General features: G+C 39.5%; 1 protein-coding gene across 7 annotated transcripts in view; it reads left to right on the top strand.

Annotated features, from left to right (window-relative positions):
* slit2 (slit homolog 2 (Drosophila)) overlaps positions 1 to 12,612 on the top strand; it is a 369,641-nt gene that overhangs the window by 338,059 nt on the left and 18,970 nt on the right. For 4 of the 7 annotated variants that reach the window (XM_052037389.1, XM_052037413.1, XM_052037405.1 and 1 more), the window contains 4 exons: positions 1,993 to 2,019; positions 8,167 to 8,260; positions 10,871 to 11,008; positions 11,395 to 11,635. In XM_052037389.1, the coding sequence (XP_051893349.1) occupies positions 1,993 to 2,019; positions 8,167 to 8,260; positions 10,871 to 11,008; positions 11,395 to 11,635 (500 nt within the window). The remainder of the gene's footprint in view (positions 1 to 1,992; positions 2,020 to 8,166; positions 8,261 to 10,870; positions 11,009 to 11,394; positions 11,636 to 12,612) is intronic. The other 3 variants (XM_052037396.1, XM_052037420.1, XM_052037437.1) reach the window with 1 other exon arrangement.

The following is a 12,612-nucleotide window of genomic DNA, read 5'->3' as shown; positions in this document are numbered from 1 at the left end:
GTTTACAACCTCAGCATCTTATCTAACCCTGAGCTAAGCTCCCAAACACCTATATAGTCCATCACCAAAATCACCTGCTTTCACATCTATAATGTCACCAACTCCCATGCCTGCTTCAGTTCATCGGCCCTCACCTCAGTTCACCTGCTGCCAGCACCCTCATGAATGACATTGTGACCTCTCACCTCAAGTATTTAAGTACTGTTCTGGCTTCCCTCCAAGCTTTCATCCCCTGGAAACTTCAGCTCATCCAGAACTTGCAGTTCATATCATAACTCACACTAGATCCTGTTCACATATCATCTCTGTGTTCACTGACCAACGTTACCTCCCAACCCAGCAGCAACATGATTTAAGCATTCTTATCCTGGTATTCAAATTCCTCATAGCTCCAGCCTTCCCTATCTCTGTTCCCTCCTCCCACCCTACAACCCTCAAAAGCATCTGCACCATTTCAATTCTTGCCTTTTATCCTTCCCAAATTTCCATTGTTCCACCATTAGCAGCTGTGCTTCAGCTACCTAGACCCTTTCCTTGGTATTCCTCCTCACACATTTATGCCTTTTTACCACATCCTCTTTTAAAACCTTCTACCAGGATTTTGGTCAACTCTTGGCAAATTTTGTCTGATGCAGCTCCTATAAAGTACTATTACAGGCATTATATAAATGCAAGCAATTGCTGTTAAACTCATTCCAGTTGCAGTTCCATTAATTGTAAACCACGCTGTACAATACAGCTGTGTAATGTAATACAGATGTTATTGCAAAGAGAGCAGCAGCTCTTTACACCAGATCCAAGGGTGTAGTCAATTGTGTTGCTATCTTGGTGACCAGCTTGGACCTGTTACATGTGTGTTGCCAAATCATTTTGTGGCATTAGGCGTTTTGTCAACAAGTCAAGAAATAACAACAAGTTCTGGAATTTCCTGACATCTGGTGAGCATTGAAGCCAGAAAGCATAATGACCCAAGTCTGCCACTAAACTGAGTCAACTCATATTGTTTACTGAGCTATTACTGTAGTTTGTCAATACTATTTAAACACACATTATCACAAACTCTAAAAGAATAGGTTTATTTTATGTCAAAATTTTAGACATGTCAGTGTAGTTAGAACATAGAACATTAAACAATTACAGCACAATTCAGGCCCTTCGGCCCACAAAGCTGTGCCGAACATTTCTTCCACCTTGTCAGATGAAGAATGACTAGAGAGCCTCTGCAATAGAGTGCCATATATTAGTCATTAGAATAAGCAGAAGTCAACCCTTCCAATAGCTTGGTGGATAAATACAGGCCAGGAAAGCCCCAAGTTGGGTTTCTGGTTTGCTCTGAGCAACCAATCTCAACCAATTTGTAATTAATGGGTTACAGTTTAACTTTGTTCCACTGCAAACGGGAGAGGGAAAATCAATTAGAATTGCTACCTCAAATCGCTATCCAGGAAAACCATGCTGGAAAATGCATCAGTGTGGAGATCAGTGGATAACAGAATGAGGCTAAGTTATGATGATTCTTGCCATCCAGTTACTCTACTGATACTCCATGGTCAGATATTCATTCAAAGAATGGTGAGTCAGGTAATGTAATAGGTAGCTGCCGATGCCCACAAAACCATATCCAAGTGACATTCAGTGCTATCAGGAGAAGAAGGGAAAATGCGGATGGGTGGGAAATGAATTAACGAAAAAGAAAATCCAAACTAATGGATAAATTTTCCCACTGCAATTACAGCATGAGGATAAAATTACTGTGATCTACACGGGGAGTATGTGCTCCTGGCAGGAAGAACTCTGTTTAAAAATAGCCCAAGCTTTTAACATAAAGAATGACAGAGAATTTAATCAGGAAACTAGAAAGAGAAAGGATTGAATGAAAACTTTAAATAGTTACTGAGCTGATTTTTTTTCTGCTGAATTATATTGTTCTAGTGTATTGCAAAAGAATAAACTCAGAAAATCTCTTGTTTCTCTGTCTCTTGTCACTGCAAGCTGCTAATCTGAATGAGGTGGAAAAAGGTCAGTCGCAGTCTGTTTCTCCCATTTTCTCTTTTCCACGAGCTGTGAGAGTTGGATCATTTTTTCCTCCTTCCTGTCGCCTGCTTGTTCCTTGCAAATGAGGTGCATGATTTCTACCCCACATCCCCGATCCACCACCCCACTGCACTACTGCCATTTCCCCTTCTTTGGAAGCATTATGGTGAGGTAGACGAGGAGTAGCAAATCAAGCAGTACCTCTCCAGCAAAACTACAGCTAATTACCTTTGAGAGGTAACTGGAACTCATCCTTGTGATGCAATAAAACATTCTTCCAATTTCAGAACTGCTTATTTCCAAATATTATCCAATGCAGAAACATAGTTATTCTTTATGATGACCATATCAACTCCTTGTTAATTAGCTCTTTCCAATTTCATATGCATTACATTAGTTGAATAGATGAATATGATGCAGTTGTGATATGTCTGCTACATTGATCTACCGCCTTCATTAATGAGATAGCAAATTTCATTCCTTGTGCCATAATAAAAAGGACTGATGCTGCTTAATGTGCAGCTTGATCCTGTGTTGCCTGTTGGTCACTTAATGTAGAATATTACACTTCATCTCTGGCAAAAGAAACCGGACCCAGGGATGGTAAATAATCCAGTTATCTGCCAGAATATCTGATAAAGTAACAGCAGAGACAAAAATACAGAACAATCAAGGCAAATGAATAATCCCAAGATATACACTGGTAAATAAGATGGCAATAGAAAGCACATGTCTCAGGTGTGAGCAGCTGAAATATTCCTAACATCTTTTATGTTTCTTGTAATGGAGTCAAATCCAAATCAGTCAATAAATATTTGCAGTTGATGTGTCACAGCAGGGATGCTGAGATAATAATCTGTATTAATCTAACCAAGGACAGAGTTGAATATAATCCTTTGCATTTACTTCTAGAAATAATGGTCTGGATAAAAGATATGGTTAAGTGAACAAGCTGTCCTCTCATGAGGGTAGAAAGGAATCACAAACTTCCCCCTATACCTGTACATACTTGATATATGCTGGCTCTTACCTTAAATAGTCCCATTGTTCTATTTTCAAGTTCAACTAGTGTCTGTAATAGGAGGTGTGCTCCTTCTGTTCACACGGAGCCCATCTTCAATGCATTTCAATAAATTGGGTCATCTCTAGGTCAGGTTCTGTTTCAAAGGAGATTTTCAGTAACTATATATAGATTTATTTTTGCTAAGAAGTACCCTAAATGCCAAGCCTAGGAAGTATTTAAATAAATCACCCTTTTTATTGGTATTAATACTAATAAAAGTTAATTTATATTTAATGCCAATGGACTACCTTTCATAATAATTTTACATTGCGTGGTGCAGAACAAACAATATCATTATGGGCCCCTGGTGAATAGTCATTATCATCATGAATGCTGCTTGTACCTTTCTTAGTTATATGCAGTGAAGTATTCCCAAAGACACAACATTTATGCTTGAGATAAGCATTCAGCATCATCTTTCTAATATTGAATTTTTTTCCTCCCATTCCTTCCCTTGATCATTTTGTATTTTTTGAATAACAGTGTTAATCTCGAGCATAACAGCTGTTAATGAGTTTGGAAATGAGCACCAAGCAAGTCTCACAGGTTCCCAGCACTTTTGTGAAAGGCCAGAAAAGCATCCTGTGCTTCATCTGAGGGAGAATTTCTGGGGCTTAAACAGGGTATATCTGTCAAGTAAGACTGTTAAACAATCGGCATTGGGGGAAATGAGAAAAAATGTTTCAACTCACTTTGCTTAGGATTCTTCTTGTCACAGGAGAGACAGAAGAGCCAAAAAGTGATTGTTGGCAGGATGTGGCAATTATTAATAACAAAAAATCAGATAGGATAATTGGCAAGGAATGCCACATATGAGACTACACGTTGCCACCCTTTAATGTGGAATTTGTTTCTAATGTTGCCACCAACATAAAATCGTTAATTTATATCATCATTGGCAAGTGAAATGATCGTTGTGGATTCAGCATTAACAGGAGGCTGCGCTGATGACATCAGGACAGCCTTTCTTCCTCAGTATTGAGCTAATGGCAAGAGGCTTCCTAGGAAGCTACTCCTTTTGGATGATTTTACTTCAAACTGAGTACAAAGTGTGATTTCTCATTTGATGCACATACTTCGTGATTAAAAACATAACTGAGAAATATCACGCCCATGCCATCCCAGTTTGGTGAAACTGTGCACTCACCAAGCTTAATAACAGTCTAATGGTGATGTAAAATCAAGTAAAAAAAAACTCCCTGTAGCTTTATATATATATATATGACAATGTTTCTTTTCATATTCACACATAAAGAAAATACTATTTTAAATTGTGTGTCAGTGATATGCTGCATATGTCGTACCTGTTACATGAAAAATGCATAAATTAGTGTCATCCATGAGCCATTAGTATAGATAGGTAAAGAATGGAAATCCTTCAAGTGCCAGTGCTTCATCTGTGAGTTATTTCCTGCGGCCCACTGGTAAGATTAAGAGCCTGCTGCTTGACAGATGTTGGATCATAGTACTTGTGTAACGGAAGGAATGTGTGCTGCAGTAACCTGGGAGTGTCTCTCACAGGAATCAAACTCTTTTGAAAACTGAACTAAAGATCAGGACCCAAAATTTCTGCAGAGCAGTGATCTCAGGCACTATGCCTGGATGGTGCCCTATTGTAGTCTGCAGAGGTGGAGGGGTGAGATCTGGGAGTCAGTAGTTTACAACTCCTGGTAGTTGTCCACATCACTAACAGCACATCTAAAGCTCCTGCTATATGAAGTTGGCCATAAATTGTGATCCAGCTAGGAGAGATGGAGGTGTCAGAATTCTTCTTCTGGGAAAATTTTCAATGCTGACCCTGTGTCCCCTAAGAAAGGGGCTGCACAAAAACAAAAATGTTAAATTACTCCAGACCTTGATCCCAGTCTGCAGCCTTGGACAAGTCTCCTTTGTACCATTATGGTGGGTGGTGTTCTTGTTCTCACCATGCATACCATGGTCAAGAATGTGGCACAGAGGGCTGGGTCACAGGATAGCCTCAGGCAGGTAATTCCTCCCTTGTCCCTTTCATCCCAAGGCCCCTTACAATAATCTAGGAGATTCCAGTTTTAACTTTTTTTTTGTTTTCTTTATTTGCAAAATTAAAATACTTTAGTTCAGAAAAGATTTCACAGAAAATTTACACAAGTGACAACTGGTAATACTTCCACTTTTATTTCTGTATGCAATTTATATATTTTATTGTGCATAGTACAATTGTCTGGTTTTAAACACACCACATGATTTCTGTTCTCTCATGCATTTTATGCAAAGGAAATTTAGTGTTGAAAGTGTCACCTTTACTAATAGGTCCTTTTCATAAATCCACCACCCCCTCCCCCCCCCACCTTCCTTGAATACATCTCACAGCACATACTCCTGGACTTTGGGGTGTGCTGGTCGGCAACACTTGCTCATCAATAACTTCATCTGCCTTATTCTTGCTCCTGAAGCCAACACAAAATGGTCACAGATGTTCATGAGCCTGTGGCCCACTGCTGATTGAAGTAAAAATCAACATCATCTGGGCCCCACCCTTCCTGATACCTACCCTTCCTGATAGATGCATTAAAGAACTCAACACAGCACGTGAATGAAAAGGGAAACCCTGGCTCCATTCATTCAGGAATAGAGCACAGAAACAGGCCCTTCAGTTCACTGAGTCAGTGCCAGCTATCAAGTATCCATTGTTACATTAATCTTAACTGAACCACTTTTGTTTTCCCCACATTCCCATCAATTTGTCCCATATTTTACCACTCATCTCCAGACTAGGGGCATTTTACAGTGGCCAGTTAACCAACTAATCTGCATGTTATTTGGAGCACCCAGTCCAGAGTACAACCCCAGAGTAAGCTGGAACTGTTCAGCACATCAGGGACAGAGAAACGGAATCTGCGTTTCATGATAAGGACTGTTGATTGGGAGAAGAGAGAAGACAAACATGCTTTAAGTTATAATGAGGGGGAAGGTCAGAACAGATGGAATGACTGTAACGGAGCAGACCAAAGTTGTCGTCAAAAGTAACCATTATTTTAGAAAGCAATTGTTGGGAAGAAAAAGGAAAAGTGAAACAAATTGAAACAGAAAAGTACAGCCACATCCATGGAGAGAAAACAAAAACTGCAGATGCTAGAAATACTAAGGAGTTGAAGAGAGATTTCACAGTTTGTTGCCTTCCCTACACATCCAGCAAGGTCCAGCAAGGTGTCCTGATGCAGGGTTTCGACCCGAAACATCGACAGTTCCTTTCCTCCCACAGATGCTACTCGACCAGCTGAGTTCTTCCAGCAGTGTTGCTCTAGAATCCATCATCTGCAGTCTTGTGTGTCTCCAGCAAGATTTGCATTGGGAGTACATCGGAACAATGCTGCATTCTTGACCTCCAGTTGTATTTGATATAGTCTGGTCCATTCTGATGATTAACATTGGAGTGGTATCACCAACATCTGCTCCACAAAATCTTCCCAATCCATAGTAGAACAATGCTTTAAGTTATAACGAGGGGTAGTCAGAACAGACGGAATGACTGTGACAGAGCAGAACAAAGTTGTCATCGAAGTAACGATTACTTTAGAAAGCAATTGTTGGGGAGGAAAAGGAAAAATGAAACAAATTGAAACAGAAAAGTACAGCCACATCCATACTGAGAAAACAAAAACTGCAGATACTGGAAATGCTAAGGAGTCGAAGAGAGATTTCACAGTTTGTTGCCTTCCCTACACATCTAGCAAGATCCAGCAAGGTGTCAGCATCCTCTCCCAGGCCAATATCCCTGTCACTGAGGATCTAATCCCACTCTGCCAGCTCTGATGGGCAGGCTTCATCATTTGTGTGCCCGACACTTGACTCCCCAAACAGGCACACCAAGATGGCAAAAATTAAGGAAACACTTTGAAGATGTTTTCAAAGTTCCCTTAAAATATAACATCTTCTTCAACTCGCAGGAATCCCTGGTTACTCAAAATAGAGAAGGAGCTTTTGGGAAGGTGCTCAGCACCTCACGTCTCTTCAATGGGAGCTGGCAAAGGCCAAATGAAAATGACAGAAGGAGTGCAGACGAAACAACTCATCCTCCTGTGTCATCGAGCACCTCCTGCCCCACCCATGGACAATTCTGCAGGTTCCAAATTGACCTCATTAACCACATCTGAATCCATGAAGTAAGAATGGAGGCAAATTATCCTTGACTCTGAAGGACTATCAAAGAAGATTTCTCTCCTACACCATCTAAATTCAATGTCAGTTTCAGGCAGACCCGAGATAGGTTTTAAGATGCAGATCCAGGGAGAATGTCCCGTCGGGACAGTTTAGGAACGGCACACATGGAATAATCACTCTTCGTAATTCTTTACTTACTGTGACCTTCAATAGATCACTTATACTCAATTTGCATGAAAAGAATATAGATTAAACGAGTGACATTAAATGAAGTGCTGCTAGATAAGTTTGGAAGGGTTTGACAGGAATTCAGTTCAATGGCACAAGCACCTGGTCTGCATGTAGGGGAATGGCAAAGAGAAGGGGGAGTGCTGAATGCCTCTGCACGTGTTATTCTGATTGAATCAGTGGCTTCATCTGTTTACCGTGACAATTCACAAGGTGATGTCGATAATAGAAGGAAAGCGGACATTTGTACCACTTTCCTTAGTTGAATATTGAATTGATCCACCATTCAGTTTTAAACAGACAGGGAATTGGTATGTACTAGAGAATAAACACATTTAGCAGCTCGAGTCTGCCTTGTGCCTCAGCCCCATCTATTGGGAGTACAGGTGTTGTCTGGCTTTGGTGTAATCCATCGTTTTTCACATGATTGAATAACACAGTGCTTTCAGGAATCACCTAGGGAAGATCAACAAAGAAAAACATTCAGTATTTTGTTCTGTATAATGAAACCATTCATCATGTCAACTCCATCAGCAGCTTTAAGAAAGATGGAGAATTTCTCAGCCTTTTTCTGCTTAAGATTTAGAGCTCATAGTTTCCACACAGTAATTTAGATCTCTCTTCTGTTACACTATCGTTTATTTTAAATCTCATTGCAACAATGGGGGATAAACTTGTAGCCTTTTCTCATTCTATCATAGGTGAGCTATGTGAAGAGAAACTGGACTTCTGCGCCCCAGAGCTGAACGCCTGCCAGCACGACTCCAAATGTATCATGACTGTCAAGGGATTCAAGTATGTAGAAGGATTATTTGTTGGAAGACTGATCCGTCAATTTTTGGTCACTATGTAAAATGAAGAATCTAGAAAATTTACAGACATTTACATGCTAGGAGTAAGGAGGAGACACCTTGAGGCAGTGTTTGGTCATTGTTATTTTGTGCTGGCAGCCACAGAAGGATCCTGAGTGCAGCAGAGCTAACTTCTGATCTGCTCACTAACAACTGATGCTGGCACAGAGGAGCCCCACCACAAGCATTAGGCCCCTTTTTCACACATGGGAGTGAGTTTATACCTATTTTAATCAACCATTAAAAAGAAACCTCACAAATTTACTGGTCTGTCACACTCACACGCAAACTGTACCACATGCAAACCATACCAGAGTCATCTCATGCTTAAATTTATAGATGTACTGTGTTTTAAGCCTTGAAAATAGATGAAATGTATACTGATTTCCACCCTTTATGTTCCTGCTCATTTCAAAAATGTATGGCAAGTTTATGGGACCTTGTTCTCTTTTGGCTGTCTTTTATAATTTACATTTATTAAACAGAAGCGGGGCTTTCAGCCTTACTGGTCTCTCTGTGCCCACAAGAGACTCCGTTTACTATACATCATCTTATTCTATCAATGTGTCCTTCTATTTCTGTCTTCTTCATGTACTTATCCACTTCCTATTGCATTTATCCTTCAACTACTCCATAGAATGGAAAGTTTCACATTTTCACTAGTCTCCGAGTGAAGAAGTTTTTCTGCAATTCATCATTTGTTAGTCTGTCTTACTTTTATGGGCCTGTTTCAAATTCCTACATAAATGGAAACATCACTCCAATGTCTATCCTGTCAAGGACCTTTGTAATTTTAAGGACCTCTACCAGGCCACCTCTTAGTTTTCTCATATCCAGACCAAAGAATAATAAATAGCCTGCTCAATCTTTCCTGATTATTATGTCTTCTTAGAATTGTAATCACCTTTGTAAATCATTTTTTCATCTTCTCCATTGCCTCAATGTCCTATTTGTAATACAGAGACCTGGAGAGAGAATCAAATGTGGTCTAATCCAGATTTGATATAAGCTTAAAATTAGTTCCCTACTTTTAATTTTTTTCTCTTGTTATTAACCTATATTGGCACTTAAAATGGCTTTGATCATGTTTGTCAAATAACACAGCATTATGAGATATGAGTTGTATGAACAAACAGCTTTTTAAAGCCATCATTGCAGGTTATTGCAAAGTTCCCAGGAAAGTTTTGCCTATCTATATCAATGCAATTGTAGTTTTATGAGAGAAAAGCTGAATTACTATGATAGATACAACACTAAAAGCAGACCTTCATGGATAACTTGGTTTGTAAATGTAAAAATATGGTCTGTAATTGCACCATAAAGTCAGAGCTCCCATACCTTAATCTCTAGTCTGTTCAGAGTTTTTTGATTTCTTCAGAAACAGCAGTCATAAATTATATAGTTGACTTTGGTATCCAGGGAATTGAAGAGAAAAGGAGGGCAAAATTAATTATCACGTAGGGATCCCTTCTAAAAAATACACGTTCGTCTATTGGACAAAGCCAAGCTGGACTTTATCTTTGCAGAGAAGGTTAACACACATGGGAAGCTGGTACCAATGAAATATATCATTCAGCATTTCAAGAGAGTTGGTGAAAATATTGTATTAAAAATCATTGCCTAGAAATTCATCCCAGATGGTGTCACTAACTGTTCTCTACTGTAGCATCAGTGCGTTGTAACCCAGCCTCCAAAATTCATTTTGTTGACTTCAATGGAATAAATTTTGGAGAGAGTACAATGTGCTGATGCTACAATATGGTACTTTTAACACTATTGACTAGGAATGAATTTCTCGGCATATAAATTTGAATTACAATATATCAAATGGAACCGAGCATGAAAAGTGATTTTGAATCTTTTGTTGAAGGATGCATCTCTCACCTTTATTACGGTTGAAAAGCCAACAGTTATTAAATAAGTGGCTTATCTTCTCCACTATTCTAATGCTACAAAACTGCAGTTTGGAAAGCATCCAGCTCTAGGCAGGTGCTGCTGTAGTATTTCCTTTCTGCCTGCAGGTACATAATAATCTTTGCACGCCAATGCACGTAGACGTGTTGTGTGCTGTATACACTGTGCAGGCCAGCAGCATTACATGTGTTCCCACAGATATTTAGGCCAATCTATATTAAGAGCAGACATTGCTAAACTTCCAATGAAGGGAAACAAAAAATTTAACAAGAAATTATAGAGTTTATGATGATATTGAATCAACAGAGTGTACACCACCTTTTAATGTATTGCCAATTACCTGAAACATAGTAGTCTAGCAAAACCTTACTCTTGTTTTCCCTTAAGTTGCTAGCTCTGGAAGATTGGCTGCTTTCCCAATGGGGATCATTGTAGCTATTCCTCCTATGGTGAAACTTAAAAAAATGGTTTTGACACCGCAGAATGCCAACATCATGTAACTCAGATTCATTTGGAAAGTAACCAAAATCTCCTCGAGCAGTACAAAAGGGAATAGAACAGAGATGTGTCTTTTCAAAGAAACTTCTGATGGATATTTTATCTGCATTTTGTATTTTGGAGTATACTTTCTCTTTTACAGATGTGAATGCACACCTGGCTACATCGGTGAACATTGTGACATTGACTATGATGACTGCCAGGAGAACAAGTGTAAGAACAGTGCACAGTGTATCGATGCGGTCAATGGGTATACCTGCATCTGCCCAGAAGGCTACAGGTAGGCCTGGGTGAAAGTCATACAGGGGATATAAAGGATTCTGCTAAAATGTGACACACACCAGTCTGTGAGTTGAAAATTGAAGAAGGGTGTGAAGGAAAGGCTTTTGAACACATGCTCCTGCAAGGCTTCTTCTGTTGCACATGACATGCTAATCCTTGTGTGCAGTAAAATTTTGCAACAGCTAGCCCAGGGCACACCATACATACATTTAACAACATATTTTTCGGATGTCAAAAACTTTTTAGCCCCTATACTTCTCTGTTTTCTAAACATTAAGTCCTGATGGGTTGGTAAATGTTCAATCTTAGACGGTTGATGGGCTATGTGTGTAGCATTTATTAATGCAGGAGCACTGTCAGCTTTCTTTATTTGCTGTCTTTCAGCGGTCTGTTTTGTGAAGTGGCCCCGCCAATGGTTTTACCACGCACCAGTCCCTGTGATCATTTTGAGTGCCAGAATGGAGCCCAATGTATTGAGATTGGAAACGAGCCTGTTTGCCAGTGTTTACCTGGTTATGAGGGCGACAAGTGTGAAACATTAGTCAGTGTGAACTTCGTGAACAGAGATTCTTACCTACAGATTCCTTCACCAAATGTCCATCTACAGCCCAATATCTCTCTCCAGGTAAGATAAATATATCCCTCTTACAAAAAGAATATTTGAGTATTAAATCTCTAAAATATCAAAAACGTACATGAAACTTTAGTCATTGAAAAGTAACCATTCCTTGAGAAGTCCATTAAATGAACACATTCAGGCTTCCAGTTTCTCAACAGTATTTTTAGGATTATTCCTGTAAATCTCTTCTCTACTGCCTCTATAAAGTTCATATCTTCCCTAATAGTGTGATGCCAGAACTGGACTCAAGTTGCAGCCAATTGAATACGCCACTTCCTCCTCAAAGTTCACTGTGCTTCTCAACTTTGCATTGTCTGACAGACAAGCAAGGACTAGCTGATACATCAGGGCTGCACTTTTATTCACCTTAATTGGAGTGTACTGTCTTGTAATCAAAGCTGTAAAACCAGGAGGGGTGTTTGTAAGCCACAGTTACAAGGGGATGTGAAACCAAGGCAGCTGGGTAAAACTGTGATGTAGATCAATCACGGTCTCACTGAATGACAGAACAGGATCAAGGAGCTACATGGCCTGCTCCTGCTAGGTTGTTCCTAGTTACCCAAGTTAACAGTACTTAGATGTTATTTAGTACCACCCATTGCTTAGAGATCTCAAGTGTCAATGTTGCTAAATAAATCTGCAACTTACCAGAAGAGTGCATTGGTAAGTGTTCTGCTACTCCTTGAGTCACTTCCATCAAGACATTGACTAATGTGGAACAATATGAATAGAAAGCAATCTCATTGGGAACAGAAGTTACTTCTTCACCCAGGAGGGATGCTTGTCATTCTGAAATGTGATAATAACATTTACACTTTATTAGAAGCACGTCTTATATGTTTGGCATACAAGCTTTGAAATATTTGCTATGTACTTTTGAAAAAGTTTCATCAATGCCTTTTAAGTTGGTTGAAAACTGTTCATATGTAGGGATCTTCATTTCCGATATTTTTGTTTCTATAAGATGCTATCTCAGTGAAGAC

The sequence above is a fragment of the Pristis pectinata genome, chromosome 2, assembly GCF_009764475.1.
Source record: "Pristis pectinata isolate sPriPec2 chromosome 2, sPriPec2.1.pri, whole genome shotgun sequence".
Classification (NCBI taxonomy): domain Eukaryota; kingdom Metazoa; phylum Chordata; class Chondrichthyes; order Rhinopristiformes; family Pristidae; genus Pristis; species Pristis pectinata.
The sequence above is the reverse complement of the archived record's forward strand: the minus strand, read 5'-3'. Positions and strand labels throughout refer to the sequence as shown.